This window comes from Cavia porcellus, unplaced genomic scaffold, assembly GCF_034190915.1.
Source record: "Cavia porcellus strain 051 isolate PalLab524CR breed Dunkin Hartley unplaced genomic scaffold, mCavPor4.1 scaffold_6, whole genome shotgun sequence".
Classification (NCBI taxonomy): domain Eukaryota; kingdom Metazoa; phylum Chordata; class Mammalia; order Rodentia; family Caviidae; genus Cavia; species Cavia porcellus.
In genome coordinates, this window is record NW_026947489.1 from 4,578,984 (window position 1) to 4,599,555 (window position 20,572).

The 20,572-nt window shown below is 55.2% G+C and overlaps 1 protein-coding gene and 9 non-coding genes across 10 annotated transcripts; all 10 read right to left on the reverse strand.

Annotated features, from left to right (window-relative positions):
* Window positions 1-59: 59 nt before the first annotated feature.
* Window positions 60-12,495, reverse strand: LOC111753273 (uncharacterized). The gene is made up of 6 exons (XM_023560235.2): window positions 12,110-12,495; window positions 10,103-10,223; window positions 7,824-7,945; window positions 7,439-7,482; window positions 4,173-4,297; window positions 60-219 (listed from the first exon to the last, which is right to left on the reverse strand). The coding sequence occupies exons 1-6, from the start codon at window positions 12,237-12,239 to the stop codon at window positions 60-62; spliced, it is 702 nt and encodes a 233-aa protein (XP_023416003.2). The 5' UTR covers window positions 12,240-12,495.
* On the reverse strand, window positions 2,937-3,027 carry LOC111753552 (small nucleolar RNA SNORD116). The gene has a single exon (XR_002788328.1). It is a non-coding gene; the product is annotated as a small nucleolar RNA SNORD116 (small nucleolar RNA).
* On the reverse strand, window positions 3,853-3,946 carry LOC111753529 (small nucleolar RNA SNORD116). Its single transcript, XR_002788314.1, has one exon. It is a non-coding gene; the product is annotated as a small nucleolar RNA SNORD116 (small nucleolar RNA).
* Window positions 5,582-5,675, reverse strand: LOC111753496 (small nucleolar RNA SNORD116). The gene has a single exon (XR_002788290.1). It is a non-coding gene; the product is annotated as a small nucleolar RNA SNORD116 (small nucleolar RNA).
* On the reverse strand, window positions 7,657-7,723 carry LOC111753570 (small nucleolar RNA SNORD109A). Its single transcript, XR_002788340.1, has one exon. It is a non-coding gene; the product is annotated as a small nucleolar RNA SNORD109A (small nucleolar RNA).
* Window positions 12,253-12,343, reverse strand: LOC111753551 (small nucleolar RNA SNORD116). The gene has a single exon (XR_002788327.1). It is a non-coding gene; the product is annotated as a small nucleolar RNA SNORD116 (small nucleolar RNA).
* Window positions 12,496-14,604: 2,109 nt separating the features above from the next.
* LOC111753555 (small nucleolar RNA SNORD116) lies at window positions 14,605-14,695 on the reverse strand. The gene has a single exon (XR_002788331.1). It is a non-coding gene; the product is annotated as a small nucleolar RNA SNORD116 (small nucleolar RNA).
* A 1,288-nt stretch (window positions 14,696-15,983) lies between these two features.
* LOC111753518 (small nucleolar RNA SNORD116) lies at window positions 15,984-16,077 on the reverse strand. The gene has a single exon (XR_002788305.1). It is a non-coding gene; the product is annotated as a small nucleolar RNA SNORD116 (small nucleolar RNA).
* A 1,667-nt stretch (window positions 16,078-17,744) lies between these two features.
* Window positions 17,745-17,838, reverse strand: LOC111753540 (small nucleolar RNA SNORD116). Its single transcript, XR_002788321.1, has one exon. It is a non-coding gene; the product is annotated as a small nucleolar RNA SNORD116 (small nucleolar RNA).
* Window positions 17,839-20,407: 2,569 nt separating this feature from the next.
* LOC111753556 (small nucleolar RNA SNORD116) lies at window positions 20,408-20,498 on the reverse strand. Its single transcript, XR_002788332.2, has one exon. It is a non-coding gene; the product is annotated as a small nucleolar RNA SNORD116 (small nucleolar RNA).
* Window positions 20,499-20,572: the final 74 nt, after the last annotated feature.

Sequence of the window (20,572 nt, forward strand, 5' to 3'; positions counted from 1 at the left end):
AGCCCCATAGGCCACGGCTGGCCCAGGGAGACAGAGGTTGTGGTGACACTATGAGGTCCTCAGGACAACATCCACCCCACACAGACACAAGCACTCACCGCGCTCATCCGTCCACAGGTGTGGAGCGGGCTCTCAGGACACGAGGCTTGCAGCAATGGCCTGGCACCACCAGGGGGGATGCGGCACAGGAGCTGACCGGGGCTGCACTGGCCACTCGCCCTGAGGAGTGAAATGAAAAACCTGCACATGAGGGAAAGAAAAGCGTCCACTTCACAGGTCCCTGGTACCCTGACCTCCGTTATCTCCCCATCTTCTGTGTGTCCTTCCTTTGATGCCTCAGGAGTTTCCCACATGTAATCATCCCTCCCTTTGGGGCACGCACCAGACCCCCATGCTGTGCCGTCCCTGCAATCTGAGTTTCCTCCACTGGCTAAGACGCAGGGCCGTGATTCACCTGGTCCTCTCCAGACACATCCTGAACACCAGAACGCAGGCTCAGGCCGGGCCTCACTGAAACAGCTCACAAAGGGCCTCCACCTATGCCAAGCCATCCCTCCCCTGCCCGGGACACCATGGCTGGAGGAGACACAAGCTCACTGAGGAGGCTGCCGGGACCCCTGGAGGCGATCAGGTGGGTGGGTTGGGGTGCCCTGCAAGGGTGAGACTTGACCCCAGCTCCTTGTCCAGAGAAAGAATACCTAAGAAGCAAAGCAGAGAACAGCATCCTGCCGGGAACCGCAGGTCACAGAGACTTGTCTGCCATGCACAGCTCTAACAACCCAAGCTTGACCTAACAACACAAGCAACGAAACACAAGCCAAGCTCTGTACTGACTGGAGCTCAGGACGGTGGCCTCTCATCATGATGCCCCCAGTGGGAAGACAGAAATCGCTCTCCAGGCCCTGGCCTCACCTACAACAAGCACAACTGTTGTTTGGACCTCTGAGGAGAATTTTATCAACCACAAAGTCTGACACAGTGCAGCCCTCTGGCCTGTGGCCCACAGACATTCTGCAATACTCCAAATACTAGTGCCTGTGACATCGAAGGCTCAAACCGCCTCTTGGGGACCACACTGCCAGACACTGGGTCCCACTGCGGGTGTCCACACACTACATCCACTCTAGGAGGTGTTAAGCACTCCATCGAGCAGGACTTGAACAAGTGGGGAAGGGCCATACTCCCCCAACAGTGCTCACAGCCGGTGACATCACCAAATAAGGAGCCCAATCAGTGGGGTCGAGACTTCAGGGACAGAGTGCTCAGCAGAGCACACCCTGGGCAAAACCCAATGCCATCCTCACCCAAGTAAGCAACCACGGCTCGAGACCAAGGCATAAGGGAGTGGCAGCCCCTTTGAGAGACTGGCAGACAGAGCAAAAGGACACAGACACAGGCCGGGCATGGAGGCGCATGCCTGTCATACCAGCGCTGCGGCAGGAGCAGCACCATGAGCTTCAGGCCACCCTGAATTCAAGGCCAGTCCTAACTGAACAGAGACACCCCATCACAAAAACAACAACAATACAACACAGTTCACCCTTCCCAAGAGCCAGCAGCAGCCATGGGCCAGGAGGTAACACAGGAAGCCAACTCGCATTTCCACGAACCATGCGGGCTGGAAAGAGAGGAGCCGAGCCCTCACCACGCCACCAGCTGATTCACAGGGACACGGCTGAGCTGACAGCAACAAGGCACAGAAACAACGGCACGCTTGTATTGCTTGGTTGACTTCACACACCTAAAGCCGGTAGTCTGAGCATCTGTTTAGAGGATAACAATATGCAACACAGAAACTGGAGGATCCCCTTCTGTCTTATTTTTGAAATCCAATGTTGTTCTCACTGATATGCTTTATTCCACTTTATTGTTCTGTTTTCTTCAATGTTCTGTTTTGATTGGTTTTACTCTGTGCTGCTTTGTTTGATTTTGTTGTCTGATGGTGTGGGCAGCAGTTTTGAAGACAACAAAAGCATAATGGGAAGCACTCTTGATTTCCCGTTATCCTGTTTTGAAGTCCTATATCACTTTCACTGTTTTGCTTTGTTTTGTGTGGCTCTATTCTGTTTCATTTTGTTTGGTTTTATTCTCTTTAAAACACATACAGACACACACACACACACACACACACACACACACACAATTCCACTGCTGAAAACATCCAGCTTAGAGGCCTCGCACTGAAAATCACAGCGAGACAACTGGAAGGCAGTTCTGGAACACGGTGCTCTGTGACCTTTAGCAAAAAATGCCCATGACCTGGGCAAGGTCTAGGCCACGTCCACCTTGAACCCAGCCAGACACTTCCAGGAGAAGCCAAAAGGCCGACAACAGAGTTCCATGGGTAGGGAACCGAGGGCACGCTCTCTGGGGCAGGATTTGGGGGAGGAATCACCCTAGCAGGTGACGTGAGCGCCACACATTCTCTCCACGAGGATTCCCTGGTAAAGAGCCCGAAGCAAAGGCCATCACCTGTCACAGGTGGCCCAGTGGCAAAAGCTCTCTGCTTCCCAGAACAGCACCAGCGAGCACCTCTGCTCCAAGGTGCCAGTGCCTGGTCTACCGTTTACTGAGGCCCTGTCCAGAGTCACCTAAGTCATAGACAAAACCCATTCTCCACAAGCGCTGGCCTCATCCTCTGCCACAAGATGAATCCTGGGCCTTGAGCGCAGCCTAGAAGCCAACGCCCACCAGCTGGACATGCAGACTCTATCACACGAACAGGGATGAAGAAGAAACCTGCCGAGTATCCAGTCCTGTTCCTCAAAAACACTGAACACACACAAGCATCTCATTAACCCAGGCCCACCCCAGGGAGGACATGCTCCCGAGGGCCTGGGGCGGGGGCTGGACAGGGACGAACCCTGAGTGGGAAGGCTGTGTGCGCATCTCAAGTGGAGGCCTGCTCCTGCCTTCCCTGTGTGCGGCCACGTGCTGGACCTCAGTCACGATGAGAATGACGGTTTAGGAGTTTTCACTCATTTTGTTCAGCTCCAAGGAATGTAATTGGGGTGTCATCATCGATCCGAGCACATTCAAAGATGCCACAGCCATGTGTGTGGTCTAACTGGAAGACCTCGAAGGCCCTGCAGGACCACAGCCTGGACACCGTGTCTGGGAAGACACAGCCACATGAGGCGGGAAGCCCCATAGGCCACGGCTGGCCCAGGGAGACAGAGGTTGTGGTGACACTATGAGGTCCTCAGGACAACATCCACTCCGCACAGACACAAGCACTCACCGCGCTCATCCGTCCACAGGTGTGGAGCGGCCTCTCAGGACACAAGGTTTGCAGCAATGGCCTGGCACCACCAGGGGGGATGCGGCACAGGAGCTGACCGGGGCTGCACTGGCCACTCGCCCTGAGGAGGACAGACAGACAGACAGATCCGCACATCAGGCTGGGAACACAGGAGCAGGCGTCCACAGGCACACAGAGGAGAGGGCAGGGGCCTCATTAGTTTCATAACTAACTCTAGGTAGAAGGAGCTAAAACCTTACCAGAGAGGGTGCCCTCACACCAGTCTAAGGACAAGAGTAGAGAAGAAAAAGAAATAAACACACACAGGAAGGCACCAAGGAGCCCTGGGACTTGCACCAAACGCCCGGAGGAAAAGCTGGCAGGCAGGGCAGAGAGAGGGGAGCAGAATGCACAGAGCCAAAAGGCGGAGGCACCGCCCTCCCCACCTCCGAGACAATGCAGGGGGACAGACAGGGCAGGGGCTGCCCAGCTTTCAGAAAGGCTCCTCTCCTGCCTGGAGGCAGACCCGTGACGCCCCTGCACTGTCTGAGGACCGTGAGCCCGAGGACGGGGAGCCCTGCTCCTGCGGTCCCCGTGTGAGGCAGTGTGCTGGACCTCAGTCACGACGAGAGTGACGGATTAGAGCTCTCACTCATTTTGTTCAGCTTTTCCAAGGAATGTTTTTTGGGGCATCATCATCGATCCGAGCACATGCAGAGACGCCTCAGGAGCCTCCAATCTATGGGGGACACAGCAAGCTCCCCAACTAGAAGAGCTCGAAGGCCCTGCAAGACCCAGGGCCCGCCTCTGTGCCCCAAGAGAACGGTCATCACGTGTGACAGCCACGGGCCGTTCCGGCCTGCGAGGACAGAGGTCCTGGCATTCAGACATCTTTACCAACACATCCACGACTGCCAAGGAGAACCCTTACCGTCCTGAACCATCCACAGGCCCGCAGCTCGTCGGGAGGGAGGACACAGGCCTGCAGCCCTTGGAAGTCCTCTGGTGCCCAGGAGCAGGAACCTCAGCAGAAGGCATGCGTGCAGGGCAGCTCCCCTGAGTGTGGAGACGAAAAGACACTAAGAAACCCAGTGCTAAATATAAAATCTAGCATTACTATCATTCACTGTTCAGACTGGTATTAGTCTAGTCTGTTATGTTCAATTTCAGCATACGTAAAGATAAGGACAGCTACTACGAAGAGAATGAGAGACAGTATGATAGTCATTATTGACTTCCCCAATGTCAGGTCTTGAAGACCTAAAAGCCTTCATCATCCTGTTGTGATTAGATTAGTTCTATAATGCTCGGTATGTATTCAATGTGTATAAAGATGGGGACAACTATTTGGAAGAAAACTAGAGACAATAAGATACACAGTGAACATTTCCAGTGGATTTGCTTTGAAATCTGTATTTCTTTAACTTATTTCTTTATGAACTGTTTTGTTCTGTTTTGGTATGTTTAATCTTACCCTCTTTAAGATAAAAAACAAGTGTGTAGGACTGATAACCATATTACTAAGTTTATGTTGGATCACTGAGCAGAACTGTTGGCAGTGTCACTATCTGAATGTCACTTTGTTATGCTTTAATTTTGTAACCTGAACAACTATTTCTAAGATGACCATAGGTAACTTATCAACCAGTGATTTCTTACTGTTTATTTTTCTGTAATTCTGTATTATTTCTACCCTTTTTTCTTGTTTTTTGTTTGTTTGTTTCTCTTTAAATAAAAAAAAAAAAAGAAAAATCAAGAGCACCTTCTGGTGGTGCAGGGGAGAGGGCAGAACCGGGCCACGTGAAGAGAGCGAGGTGAGCACAAGCTCGCCACGACGCGTGCTCTGGGATCACTGGCCGCAGTCCCCGATGATGACAAGCTTTCCTGTAATTCCTGGCATCAAGGCTACAGGTGAGCCCAGAGGGGCACGGCTTTCTCTCCCAAGGACTGGTGCTGAGGAGCCGCCCCGTGAGTAGTCACTGCTTCCCGTTCCACATAAACCATCAAACTAAGCACTGCCTTCTCCCGAAGCCTGGCTCACCTTGTCCCAGGACACGAGGGAGCGGCCTGAGCTGAGGCCAGGCTCACCAGGGCCTGCCAATCGCCACCCAGGAGCAGGACAGAGGGAAGCTCTGCAAGGCCTCCCCGATGTCCCCTCACCTACATGCAGGTGTGGGTCTCTCAACACACGTGTGGCCTCGCTGGGTCCACCCCACTGAGCACGTGTTCCTGAGGAACCTTAAGAGGGAGCTGACCCGTGACGCCCCTGCGCTGTCTGAGGACCGTGAGCCCGAGGACGTGGAGCCCTGCTCCTGCGGTCCCCGTGTGAGGCAGTGTGCTGGACCTCAGTCACGACGAGAGTGACGGATTAGAGCTCTCACTCATTTTGTTCAGCTTTTCCAAGGAATGTTTTTTGGGGCATCATCATCGATCCGAGCACATGCAGAGATGCCTCAGGTGCCTCCAGTCCACGTGGGACACTGGGCAAGACCTCCAACTAGAAGAGCTCAAAGGCCCTGCTCATGCCCCCAAAATGCCAAGCATGCAAGGAATGAAAGCCATGCCATTCACAGCTTGGGCCGCGGCCATGGCAGGAAAAGCTTACCATCCTCACCATCCCACAGGCTGAGGGCTCTTCGAGAGGACAGCGGCTTGCAGAGCCCCAAGCTTCTCTGGTGCGCAGGAAACAGGATTATGCAGCTGAGGTCACACCCTCCATGGCACCCTGAGTGGCACAGAAGGGAAAAACCACCCGTGACGCAGGGGAAGGCACCCGTTTCTCTTTCCCATACCATGCCAGCCTGTGCCCTCACTCTGCCATGTGTTCCTGCTGTCAGACCCCTCAGATCTTCTCATGTGTGTGAGCGTGTCACCTTCCATGTATGCACAGGATGCAAGTCACGTATGCTTGGCTGGGTATGTTTTCGCCTCTCTCTGGCCAAGATCTGCGGCAGTGATTCTCTGGGCGTGACACCTGGCCTGGGCCCCTCCCACGACCAGCAGCACACCAAGGGCCCTGGAGCAGCAGCATAACAAGGTCACTCCTTGAGCACACCAGTCAGGGCCCTGGTGTCCTGTGCAAAAGAGACCTGCAGGGGAGGTCCTGCACACTGAGTGGAAGTGCGTCCTCTGAAGGAGGGACAGAGGACAGGGTTGCAGTGAACTCTTAAGGGTAAGACTTCAACCTTACTCCCCCCAAGAGGAAAACCAAATATACAAGGCAAAATGATGGCCACGAACAGGAGAACCTCGAGCCACTGATGCAGACACCTACGGCAGAGACGCTGCTCTGAGGGCACAGCATGGGCCCAGCGCACCACAAGAAAGACACGGTCTCCCTTCATTGAAGTAGAGAGGAGACATCCCCAGTGGACCCAGGCAATGCCAACCAGACCCCACAGGCCTCCTGGTCATGAGGGCAAGGAGTTAACAGAAAATTGGTTTTAATTACTATTTGAAAAATCTGTGATGTTTGTCAGAAGAAAAAAAATTTTACCTATTCCTAAAAAACTGTACATCACTAAATGTCCCAGGAAAAAAAATTTATATAATTATTTTGAATAAAACACAAAAAGTTTTCGTACTATTATGTGTTTCTACTTTAACAACAACAGGTAACGGTTCCATGTATGAAATTCCATTATTACTCCACTTGACTGATTATTTGTAAATTATTTGTGGCCCCAGCAGAATGGAAATGAAGCTCGTGCTTTCCCCAGTGAAGTGCTTCGTGCATGATTGTCAGTTATAATCTTTACAGCCTTCAAAAAGGCTCATAAAGTTCATCAATTTTCCATTTGAAGAAAATATAAATTAAAATCTCCATGAGGGAAGCATACCAATAATGATTTGTAATAATCTTACACATCTTCCCAACGTGATTTTATAATAATCCTAGCCGTAAGGTCAACATGCTTTAACCACAATGATCCTTAGAACAACCCTTAAAACATATTTCATGTACGAGGGGACAGAGAAATGTTTGAGATTCTACACCCGTCATCCCATACAGAAATCAGATAAAATAAAATGATGACAGGCACTGATTCACAAACGAGGATGGAGACATCCACCAGTGAACACAGTTTTATGTCGCTCTTCCTCAGAAAGCCTCCAAAAGAACAAACACACCCCTCCAAATGTGGCCGGAACACAGGACGTACGGGCTTCAAGGGACGGCGCTGCCCAGCTGCTCACCTGAGTGCGCTGACACGGAGAATCCCAGTCCAGGCCTCCTCCACCTCAACAAAACAAAACAGAAGAGACACAGACTCAGAAAACCCCCACCATAAAAGTAACGCCCTGCTCTGAGAGAAAGGAAACGCAGGCTCGGACTGCGGTCACACGCCATGGATCCATGGCCAAGGCAAGCCAGGCCTGGAGAGTCCCACTGTCCTACTAGAGTGCCACCATCTGGACCTCAGATTGCCATCTGTAATTAGTCCCTCAGCGTCCTCAGACAAGTTTTCTCATCATCGATCCAGAAAAGCACCCCTGATGACAAACAGGCTCGGCCCGGCCCACGGAGACCCAGGTCCTGGCAAAGCTATGAGGTCGCTGGCTGGAAGAGATAAAGGCTTACCATCCGCAGCATCCAGAGGTGCAGAGCTCAGCGGCAGGACGGGGGCCCGCAGCAACTTCCTGGCAACCGCCAACCTGAGGGAGCAGGCCCACGCAGGCAACGGCCAGCCTCCCGGCCAGGGACTGAGCAATGGAGACAAAAGCATCACATGGAGGGGAGGAAGGCAACCGCCCCACGGACCCCACACCCCGACCCTGTTCTGCGCAGTCATTCACTCGTCCTTCCTGCGACACCACAGGAGCTTCCCTCCGGTAGGAGCACCTCTGCTTCCCTGTGCACCTGGACAGCTGCGGTGTGGGCTTCCCTGGAGTGTGTGTTTCCTGCCTCTGGCTCAGGGCAGCAGGGTGACTTCCCCAACACCAAAGGTACAGGCTGGAGCCCACGGCCTGGTCCCGGCTTTTGCCTTACCGCAACAGCACACCCAGGGTCCCCACCCCTAAAAGCCATGTCCGGCCACCCCCGGATGACAGACAAGGCCACCTTCTCCCACTTCAAAGGGCAACTCTTCTGGGAGAACCCCGAGACTACTGGAAGTGCACCTAGGAGCTGTGAATGTTCACAGCAGAACTGAGTGGGATGCCACACAAGGATGAGACCAGATCAGCCCTTTCAGACTTCTGGAAATGAAAGCCCAAAGTGCCAGTCAGAGAATCCTGGGCTGAGAATTCAGACATGTCTGCTAGAGATGCGGGCCCAGGGGCAGAAGTGGATCCCGGTCCCCCACAAAATGTACGCAACCCCTTCCACTGAGTCAGAGAAGGCTCGCGCCTTGTGAGCAAGTCCCCAGTGGTCTCTGGTGATGACAGGCAGCTACCACATGCCTGCTGACCACAGGGAAAGGAGCACAATCACTTTCCAGGCTCTGGCTCACTCTCACAAGCACGTTTGTCCTCTGTACCATACAGGAGAATTTCTTCACCCACAAAGGTAACAAAATGGTCCCCATCATGCCTGCAGCTCACAGACACGACATAACACCCCAAAGCAACGTGCACATGGCCTTTAAGGTTCAAACCCACCACAGGTGACCACACAGCAGACACAGTGAGGTGCCCAACCACCGGCTCCGGACTTGGCTGGACAAAAGCCAATGTCACCTAGGCCCAGGTGTGCAAAGAGCCCAAGGACAGGGATATGAATTAGCATCACCCGCTCAGTGAGCTATCTAGCGACACTTTTCAACTGTGACAACATGCAGCTTGGACGGCTGCCCTTGAAGGGCACCACCAAGGGATCTGTTCCTGCAAAGCAACAGGCAACAGAGACACTGCTCGACCACCTTTGGCAGAAACCGACAGCGGCCACCAGGGGGAGCCGCAGGGCACACAGAGGGCTGCCTCTCCTGGGTGTTTTCCTGGGGGAGCCAGCGCCACCCACAGACTGCGGTGACCAGAGAAGCGCAAGGCCCCTCGTGTGGGCACAGGGTTGGGAATGGAGGGGCAGCGAGCGGTGGGTACTGGAACCCACTCTGAGTTAGGCTGTGATAGTACTGAGGTCAGAGCACCCTGGGCTTCCCAACACTTTGGCTGGAGGCCCCACTTTCAAAGACAGTTGTAGGCTGATGTGCTGGCCCCTGGCATTGGCAAGGGGAGCCAGAAGCTGTGTGGGGCCCGAGGTTCCGATTCTGCTCTTACAGTCATCTGAGGTGCTGTCCACACCCGGCTAATCGGCAGGAAGCAGACCTCACAAGGGCTGTGAGGTCCCTCCCTCCCTCAGGCCGTGAGGCCTTCTCCCTGAGCAGAGTGGGGCTCACCGATGCCCATCAAAGAAGGCACTGCAGCGCCCAGAAGGGGGTGCATGAGAAACATGGCCAGGCCTGCCCGTCAGTTCACCTGTGTGTACAACGCCCACCTTGCGGTCCATTCAATCCAGGTCTCACCTAAGCTCACTCTCTACTGAGCATATATTCCAAGGCCCTGAGCCGTGAGAATCCCTACCTGGTGTGAAGAATTCAACTGGCAATGTGGACCCCACTCATAAAGTACCACGTGAGGGAGCAATGGACCCCACTTTGTATAGCTTTTTCAGGGTGTTACCATCAACCATGCACATGCAGGGCTGCCTCCGGTGCTTCCCAGTCCAAGGAGCACTGTGCAAGCCTTCCAAGTAGAAGAGCCGGAAGGTCTTGCAAGACCCAGGGCTGTCCCCCTGTGCCCAGGAACCTGTCCCTGCAAAAACTGACCCCCCACAGGCTGTCTGCAGCCTGGATGGACCGAGGTCCTAAGGTCTCCACAAGGTCTTCCCAAAAACATCTACAAGCAGCGGGAGGAAATGCTTACCAGCCACAACCAACTGCCCACCCTGGGATCACTACACGAGGTTTACAGTACTCCACAGCTCCTCCAGGCCCGAGGAACCAGGCCCACGAAGCAGAAGACATGCACGCCACGGCGATGCCCCCTGTGTAGTGCAGACAGAAAACCAACACGTGAGTCCAGGGAAAGGCAGCCATGTCAGCAATGCCATGCCACCCTGCCCTGTGCCCTCAGGAGCATCCACTCGCATGCATGTGTTTCCATCCATGGGCACGTAGGTTCGATGTGGCTGGGCTCCACTATGGGTGGGGTTGTCTCTCTCTGACTAAGATTCCCTGAGCCCCTCCACTGGCCTTTGCTCAGTGCCAGACTCAGCGCCAGCCCCTGAAATGGCAGGAGAGCCATACCACAGCAGGGCCCTAGACCAACAGCATGCCAACTCCAACCTCCTCCGCACACCGACCATGGCCAAGGGTTCCCAGTACACTGGACGTTACCAAGGGCAGGGCCACACAGTGACTAAACGAACCTGCTCTGTGTCAGAAAGCAGCAAGGGTGGAGAAGTGCCCTTTCACAGGCAAGACTCAATCCTTGACAGACAGAACCAAACACGAAAGATAAACAGCAGCCATAGTACCCCACGCCACAAACGCAGACATCTCATGCAAGAACTCGGGTCTCAGCACAGTGGTGTGGGTGTGACCTGCCATGAGACCATACAAACCCCCACCACTGAAACAGGAGATACCAAGTCCTCCCAGTGGACTTCAACAATGCAAACCTAGCCCAAAGGCCTGCTGCTGTGGTCCGGGGAGACAGAAAATTGATTTGTAGGCCTTTGTGTCACTCCCACCAAATACCTTTCTTGATTGGGCCTCCGAGGAGAATTTCATCCCCCACAAAAGCTGACACAGTGGGGCCCTCGTGCCTGCTACGTGTACACACACAGCACAGCAGCACAGACTATGTGCCTGCGGCTCCGTGACTGGAACCTGCTTTGGGTCAACAGCTTGACCAGACACAACATGGCTGCTCCACAGGGCCCAAGATCTCCACACTGCCCGGGACACCTCACACCTCTGTCCATCAGGACATCTTGGGAAAGAAAAAGAGAGAGCTTTTCCTGTACCCACACTTTCCGCAGCATTGCCCAGGGTTAGAAAATGGGGAGCCCAACCTATCGGGCATGCGACTTCAGATTCAGCAGGCTGAACACTGACTGGTTCAGTTGCATGCCAATGTCACCCAGGTATAGGCAGGCCCACAAACCACAGGACGGGGACACAGGACAGTGACAGCCACCCACAGGCATCTCCTGAGCATGTGCACATGAACACAGCTACACTTCTACTGCAGCCTGGCTGGCAGATCCCGGAGGACACGCCAAGGAACCGCGGCTTACAAGACAAGAGGGTGACTGCCCTGGAACACAGTGCTCTGTGACCTTTAGCAATGTACAGTGGCGGCCAAACTGTCCCTCAACCAAAAATAGGTGTGGTATTTCCCAGGGGAACCCAAAGGGCTAACAGTAGACTGCCAGGACAGAAAAACCCAGGACACCCTCTGGGAACCGGCGTGGGGCTCTCTCATGACACCTGCTCTCAGAACACCTGGCCACACGGGCTGAAGGTGAGGTGTCCTGAAGTTTCAGATGGAGTTGGCCGTGTGCTACCAGCAGTCCAACGTGAGCCAAAAAATGAACGGGTTTTGCTCCACAAAACTGGTTTTTGAAGATGCCACCTGTGTCTGCTCACCATTCCTGTTCCGCAGCGCTATCGGCCGAATCCCTGTCCACAGTCGCCTAACTCATAACCATGTCCAAGTCCGAGTCCAGACCTGCCCTCTGCCAGAAGAATGAAGACCTGGCCCTGGGAAGAAGCATCAGCACCCTTCCCGGTGCCCATACTCGGAGGCACCAATGATGCCACCTAACAGGGAGTAGGGAGAAACTAGCCAGTGCCTGGTGCCCATCCCTTTCTTAACACTGACCTTACACAGGTATTTTCCGGATGGCTCTAACTGAAAACTCACCTTGCCACGTGTCCCTGCCACAAGGACAAAGGACAAGGGACAAGGGCCTGATAAGCAATGAACCCCTCAGTGGTGAAAGCGACACGAGCAACAGGACGGACGTGGAGCCCTGCTCCTGCAGTCCCCACATGTGGCCAAGTGCTGGACCTCAGTCACGATGAGAATGACGGTTTAGGAGTTTTCACTCATTTTGTTCAGCTCCAAGGAATGTAATTGGGGTGTCATCATCGATCCGAGCACATGCAGAGACTCCTCAGGTGCTTGCCAGTCCAAGGAGAGTCCTAGACCTCGAAGGCCCTGCAGGGCCCAGGGCCCCGCCTCAGTGCCCCGGGAACAGGGTCCTCACAAGGGCTGGAGCCCTGAGGGATGGTTCCCACTGGGGGACAGAAGTCCTGAGGGCTCCCCAGGGTCTTCGCAGGATATCTACAGCACACAGAAGGAATGCTTACCATCTTCAACACACAGCCGGGCAGATCACTGCGAGCACAACGCAGGAAACCAGGAACACCCACTGAAGGAACTCCCGCTGATTAGTGGAGACAGAAAAAACCACGGGGAGGTCAGCGAAGGCATCTGGATCACGGCTCCCACAGGTCCTGGCTGGGGTCCTATGGCCATCTGCATGCCATCAGGGCATCCGTCAGGAGCACCCCGCATGGATGAGCATCCATGTGTGTGCACACAGGACAACCACGGGTGCCCTCAGCTGGGAGTGCCTCTGCCTGCCTCTGGCTACGATGTGGGGGTGGAAAGGTGGTCCCTCAGCCCTGCCCCGGGGCTTCTTACAGCCAGGACCTGGGCCCTGCCACTGACAGCAGCACAGCGATGGGCCTGGATAACCCTACGCAGCACACTGACCAAGGCCATGGACCCCTACTCCTACAACACCACCGACGGGGGACCCCACACTGTCTGAACAGCCTCGCACCACGTCTGAAGGAGTGGTGGGGTGGGGGTGACTGCATGGAGAGTCCTTTCATGGGTGAGAATCAAATTCTGATTCTTCAACATGGAAAAAAAAAACAAACCGATGGCCACAAGCAGAATTCCCAGCCACAAATGCAGATGTCTCACGCAGGGGTGCTTGGGACTGACCCCCCACAAGGCAAATACCACCCCTTCACTGAAAGACACGACCCTGGCTTCTCATGAGGGTGTCCCTCATGATCTGGGAAATGCCAGCAGGTCCCAAGGGAGAGGGAGACAGAAAACCAGTTTCCAGATCTTCCCTCCCTCACGTCAAACATGGGGCCTCTGAGGAGATGCTCATCATCCAGAAAGTCTGACCCAAGGAAGGGGCTTCCCATTGCCTACCCCAGGGAGGCACAGCATCAAAGAGACGAGGTACACACGGCCTCCATGGCTCAAACCTGCCTCCAGCGGATGACTTTCACAGAGAGACGATGCCACACGCCCTGGGAAGCCTCACATCCCTCAACCAGGACAGACTGAGGATGACAAAGCACTTCCGACACCTCCCACGTTCATCGACATCATGCTGACTAGACAAATGGGGAGCCCAAGGGAGAGCCCACCCAGTAGGCACTGGACTTCCATGGCTGAGCACAGTCCAACTCACACCCACACCTACATCACACAGGCTCAGGTCAGGCCAACAGTACCACGGGATGGGACATTGGAGAGTGACACCTGTCACACACAGAGCCAACTGCTAAAAGAGGGACAAGCCACACTCTTACTGAAGAACACACCAAGGGACCCTGCTTACAAGGCCAGAGGAAAGCAGTCCCGGAGCACAGCGCTCTGTGACCTTTAACAAAATACAATGGTGGCCACCAGGGGGAGCCGCAGGTCAAACTGACCCTCAACTCCCACCAGGTACAGAGGGAACCCCAAGGGGAAGAACAGACTGCCAAAGACAGAAAACACATCTCGGGCACCAACTCAGGGGCAGGATTTGGGGGCTGGGGGGAGAAGTCCCCATGACACCTGCTCTGGGATCCCTGACACACGGGGCAAAGTCCCAGCTTCCTGCAATTCCTAACATCTGGGCTCTCTGTGCATCACCACCAATCAAAGGTCAGCCCAAAGCAAAGGGGTGTCCCTTCCCGGGACCAGCACTGGGGGCGCCATCTGTGTCGAGTCACCAGGTCCTGTTTTGCATACACTCGTAACCTAGGCCCTGGCCGCAGTCAGTTAACTCACACTGAATCACTGTCTCCGCAAGGGCTGCTCCTGCAGACAGGACTCTCAGCAGTCAGGGCTCATCAGTGCCCGGTAATCAGAAGCACTGACTGTACCAGCAGAGGGCTGTCACTGGAAAAACTGGCGAAGTTTTCAGCACTTGTCCACTCCAAAACACTGGCCGTACATGGGCATCTCAGGTGTGCTTCTGGGGACACAGTCCTGGGGGGCACACTCCTAAGGCACCTGGGGCAGGGGTCTGGCCAGGGATGGACGCTGGGTGGTGAAAGGAATGTGCGAATCTCAAAATGGGGCCCTGCCCCTGCAGGCCCTGCATGTGGCCACGTGCTGGACCTCAGTCACGATGAGAATGACGGTTTAGGAGTTCTCACTCATTTTGTTCAGCTCCAAGGAATGTAATTGGGGTGTCATCATCGATCCGAGCACACTCTAAGATGCCACAGGCATGTCTGCTGATCTAACTAGAAAAGACCTTGAAGGACCTGGCAGGACACGGGGTCTTGCCACTGTGGTTCAGGAATACACAGTCCACTTGAGGAGTGAACCCCTAAAGGCTGCCAATGGAGACAGAGGCCCCGAAGACATGTCAAGGTCCTGAGGACCACAGCTTCACCCTGCAGGGAGAGATGCTTACCATTCTCATCCGTCCACAGCCATGCAGCTCATCAACCGGGCACAATGCATGCAGCAGCTCCTCAGCTCACTGGGCTCCTCCTGGACAACGCAGGTGAAAAGCTCCAGGTGTGGGGCTGGGGATTTAGCTCAGCAGCATAAGCGCCTGCCTTGCAAGCAGGCAGTCGTGAGTTCGATCCCTGGTACCAATAAAAACGAAAAAGACAAAAAGGAAAAAAAAAGCTCCAGGTGTGAAAGGCAGCAGGCATCCATGTCATCCGTGCAATGCCACCCGCCCTTAACCACCTCTTATCTCTCCAGCTACCTCAGGAGCTTCCTCTGTGTAAGAGCACATTTCCATCTGTGTTGTGTGTGCTTCTCCCAGCCCCTTCACACCCTGCACACCCACTGCTCTCTGCACGCCAAGACCTGGTCCTAACCCTGTCTCCTCACACCAGCAGAACAAGGGCCCTTCATCTGTAGCTCGCTACCTCCCACCAGGGGGACAATGAACATGGCCACAATCTACCCCTTAAACGGGCAGCTCTGCTGGAAGGATCACACGCTCACTTAACAGGCATGCATAACCAATAAAGGCTGGACTGGGGAACTTGGCAGGGGATCCAGCAAAGGTCAGACTTGACCACTATTTCCTCTTTCTGGAAAAGAAAAAGCCACCACCGTGGAAACAAACAATGGCCATCAGAAGGAGAATCCCAGGCCACAAAAGCAGATGTGTCTGCCACTGATGCTGGGCTTGGGACAGAAGCGGGTAACCAACCAGTCACAGAAGAAGGGCTGGCTCACCCTCTCCCTGGAGAATGGGGCCCTGAGCCTGAGCAGAGGCACAGTACTACTCACAAGGAGGTTGGTGGGAAACTCAGCCAGGCCTTCCCAAGTACCCCTCGCCCAGGCAGACGTGCCAACAGCAGTGCCATCTGCCCCATTTTGCCTCGCTGGTCTCTCCCTCCTGAGCACGTGCTCATAAGCCTCCTGGGTGGAGGGAGCTGACCTGCGAGGCACCCTGCCATCTGAGAACCATGAGCCGGAGGACGTGGAGCCCTGCTCCTGCGGTCCCCATGCGAGGCAGTGTGCTGGACCTCAGTCACGACGAGAGTGACGGATTAGAGCTCTCACTCATTTTGTTCAGCTTTTCCAAGGAATGTTTTTTGGGGCATCATCATCGATCCAAGCACATGCAGAGACGCCTCAGGAGCTTCTCAAGCCAAGGGGGACTGAGCAGGACCTCCAACTAGAAGAGCTTAGGGACCCTGCAAGGCCCAGGGCCCCACCACTGTGCCCCAGCACCATTTACTGTCCACACAGGAGTGAAAGCCATGGCCTCTGGGATGTAGGTCTTAGAAAGCCCATAAGGTCTTCAGCAATACATCTACAAGCTGCAGAAAGAAATGCTTACAAACCTCAACTACACACAGGCTCAGCAATCATGGGGGACCCAAGGCCTGCTGCAATCTCCAAGGTTCATCTGGCCCCCAGGAATCAAGCGCACCCACAGCTCAAGTTGCATCTGCCATGTCGACTCATGCTGAGGTGTAGAGACAGAAACAATGGGTGAGGCCAAGGAAGAGCATCTGCCTCACTGACCCCATGCTGCCCTGTCCTGCCCCTCACTGTGTCACCTGCCCAGCCTTTGGGGACACCACAGAAGCTTCGCATGTGTACAAGTACGTTTCCATCAGTGTGCATACAAGGGCAACATGGCTGAGCTTGACTGCATGTGGGCTTGCCTGGCTCTCACTAAGATGCCTTGGAAGAGTCCCGTGGACCCACCTCCAGCCCCCCATGCCTTAACAGTAAACCAAGGAGCCACGGAAGTTGGGGAGAGTTGGAGAGGAGCGCCCCCAACAACTGATAGACTTCAGTCAACATCACCCAGTGGGGAGTCCAACCAGTAGGCACTGGACTTGGGGCCAGCACACTGAGCAGAGCCTGATCCCGACAAAAGTAAACATCAGGCAGGCCCAGTAAGTCTCAGAGCTCCCGTGGGGAGGAATACGAGGGAGTGACACTGGCCAGCGAGAGACCTCCCGGCAGAGCACAGGGGAATACAGACACATTTCTACTGCTGCAGGCTACCTGCCTGGACGGCTGGCCCTGAAGGGCACACAAGGGACCTTTTCTTGCAAGGCAACAGGAAGGCAAAAGGCAACATTACTCTGTGACCTGGAACCGAAACCAACAGCCCCCGGGGGAGCTCAGGACACAGAGACCCTCTCCTCCCTGTTACTTCCCAGGCTGCCAGGGACGGAAAATGTGAAGGGCTCCTTTTGTGGGCGGGTGCAAGGACAACCACGCGAGCTGGAGCCCCACCTCCTGTTCCTTGGTTCGTGCTCTAGGTTACCCCACCCTATACTCCGAGGTCAGAGCCGCTGGAGTTCCAGACCTGTCAAGTGTTTAGCCGCGCTGTCAAACACATGGCAGCAGGGAATACTTCCATCCCCGGCTCTGCTGAGTCCTTCACTGTCCTTCTGTAAACGCCACCTCCCCAGGCCCTGCCCACAGGAACTGGCTCTCAGCACCACCGCTTAGCAAGGAATGGTCTTGCCCATACTCAGGAGCACGAGCCCCTGGCCCTGAGAACAGTCAGGGCTGTCCAGCACCCACCATCCCAAGAAGGCTTGGAGAACTCAGCCTGGCCTATCCCTTGTGTATACGAACAACAGGCAAGCTGGGACCCATTAACCCAGATCACCTAGGTAGGCCCGCCCCACTGAGTGTGTGTTTCGTGGGTCCCAGACGATAACAAGCTGACCCATGGTGAGCGCCTGCAGGGTTGAGGGACACAGCATGTAGATGTTGACCCTGCTCCTGCGGTCCCCGTGCGAGGCAGTGTGCTGGACCTCAGGCACGATGAGAGCGACGGTTTAGAGCTCTCACTCATTTTGTTCAGCTTTTCCAAGGAATGTTTTTTGGGGCATCATCATCGATCCGAGCACATGCAGAGATGCCTCAGGTACTTCTCAAACCACAGGGCACACAAGACCCAGGGTCCCCCCACTGTGCCCCAGGAGCATCATCAACTCGAGGACTGAAACTCCATGGTCAGACCTGCAAGGACAAAGCTCCTGAGGGCTCCACAAGCTATTTACAAGGATGTTTCCAGCTGCAGGCAGGAAATCCTTACTGTGCTCAGCTGCCCACAGGCTGGTGGGGAAGACACAGGCTCGCGGTGCTCCACGGCTCCTCCAGGTCACAGGAAACAGGAACACCCAGCTGAGGCTCGCCCAACAGGGCAACTGTCCCTGCGTAGTGGAAATGGGAGAGGGCGGGCCTGAGGACAAGGAAAAGCATCCCATCGCCGATTTCATGCCACCCTGGCCTGCACGCCCCTCACAGGTCACCACGGGCATTTTCCCATAGTACCAGTGTTTCCTTCCCTGTGTGCTCTGGGTGAACGCATCCACACATGACTGTGTGTATGTTTGGGGCCTGCAGCTCAGATGCTGGGGAGGGTTCTCTTGACCTCCCCTAGCCTGGCTGCACCCTGAGACCGGGACCCACACACAGCAGCAAGCACACAGCCTGCCTAACGAACAGGCTCGTGCACTCCAAACTCCTCAGCACGCCGATCAGGGCCAGGCACCCCAGTTTGAAAGGCACCGCTGCCAGAGGGACCCGCGCTAACTGGACAGGCACAGCACCTCGGGAGGAGCTGCAGGTGACAGCAGGGAGTGACAGTGTGGAGCGTCCGTTCAAAGGTGAGAGCTGACTCCTGTCCCCTTAGCCGGGAAAGCCTAATGTGGGAGACCGACAATAGCCAAAGCCACAGAAAAGAACTCAGGAGCGCAGACCTCTCTGCCAGGCACGCTGGCCCGCCCTGCCACAAAACAAACACAACCTGCATCTACTGAAGCACGGAACCCTGGCTTCTCCTAGGATGTCCCCACGGACACTGACAGTGCCAAGCAGGTCCAAAAGCCATGCCAGTCATGGCGGCGATGACAGAGCATCAACTTCCAGACCTCTGTCACCAAGCCTCTGAGGACAGCTTGCCCCCCTGATGCACATGCACAACACGACACCACCCTGGCCCGGCACCTCAGATCCGCCTGAAGTGAGCCAATCTGGGAGACCCCGGGGCTCTACAAACTAGGGGACACCTCGCACTCTCATTCTGGCCAGATGGCTTGAAGGAGAGACAGAGACAGAGACAGAGGCAGAGACAGACACAGACACAGAGACAGAGCCAGGGAAAAGAAAGCGCTCTTCCCATGCTTGCTGCTCTCGTCTTCCCCGCCCTGCGAGATGAGTGAGGAGCCGACGGAAGCCTGAGCTGCGGGCACAGGACTGTGCAGGGCCAGCTGGCTGAACAAGGCCTGCCACAGCCATAAACCAACATCACCCAGCCCAACAGGGGCCACAGTGCCATGAGACCGAGACGGGAGAAGGTCACCACCCGTCCGGTGCTCTCCTGAGAGGGCAAAAGGGAAGACGCCCATGTTGGCACGGCCAACATCCAGCTTGGACAACTGGCACTGAAAGGCACAGCAGGGGACAGACAGAAGGACAAGCCTGGAGCACACACAGCACTCTGTGACCCTGAGCAAAATACAGCTGTGGCCACAAGAGGGAGCCGCAAGCCAAACTGGCCCTCCTCCCCAGCAAGGTAACTCTCAGGCAGGATTCCAGGCACCAAGCAGAGATGTCCAGGCCCAGAAAAAGCCAGGGCACCTTCTGAGGTGGCGGTGGTGAACCTACGGCAGGCGTCTTGCAGCAGGAATGCACAGCCTTCTGTGTCAGCACGCAGGCCAAAGGTCACATCATCGCCCGCAGCTGGACAAGGGTTGGCTGCAGCGTCCACCCTGGTAAACACGTGGCTTTGGGGGTGCAGCTTGGGCCCGCCATCTCTAAGACACTCCTCATCACTATTACAGGGAAGCAGGACTGGGTAACAACTCAGTTAAGTGTGTGACGTGCAGCTCCACATTCTCTTCACGACACCAGCTCTGCAATTCCCTGGCCAAAGGGCTGATGTGAGGCTTCCTGCCATTCCCAACATCAGGGACATCTCCATGCCACCGGCGGTCCACAGTGAGCCCAGAAAGGAATGGATTCCTCCCAAACCTGGCACTGAGAGATGCGCTCTGCATCGAGTGACCTCTTCATGTTCCACATCCGCCTGGCCCCTGTGCACGTCAGCTCACTCAGACAGAACCACCTTCTGCTCCAGGGGGACCTCGCCCGATCCCAGAACAATGAGCATCGGCCCAGAGCACAGTGAGGATGCCAGCCCCTGCGGATCAGAGGCACTAACTGCGCCACCCACCCCGAGGCCTGGGGGAAAGTCACCGAGCCTTCAGCACCCTTCTGCTCCAGAATGCCAACCAGAGCTCAGGGATCACAGAAACCCGAACCTCGCCTAGCCGGGCCACCCCAGGGAGGACATGTCCTGAGGGCCTGAGGCGGGGACTGGACAGGGACGAACCCCTGAGTGAGAAGGCTGTGTGTGCATCTCAAGTGGAGGCCTGCTCCTGCCTTCCCTGTGTGCGGCCACGTGCTGGACCTCAGTCACGATGAGAATGACGGTTTAGGAGTTTTCACTCATTTTGTTCAGCTCCAAGGAATGTAATTGGGGTGTCATCATCGATCCGAGCACACTCAAAGATGCCACAGCCATGTTTGTTGATCAAACTAGAAAACCTCGAAGGCCTTGCAAGACCACAG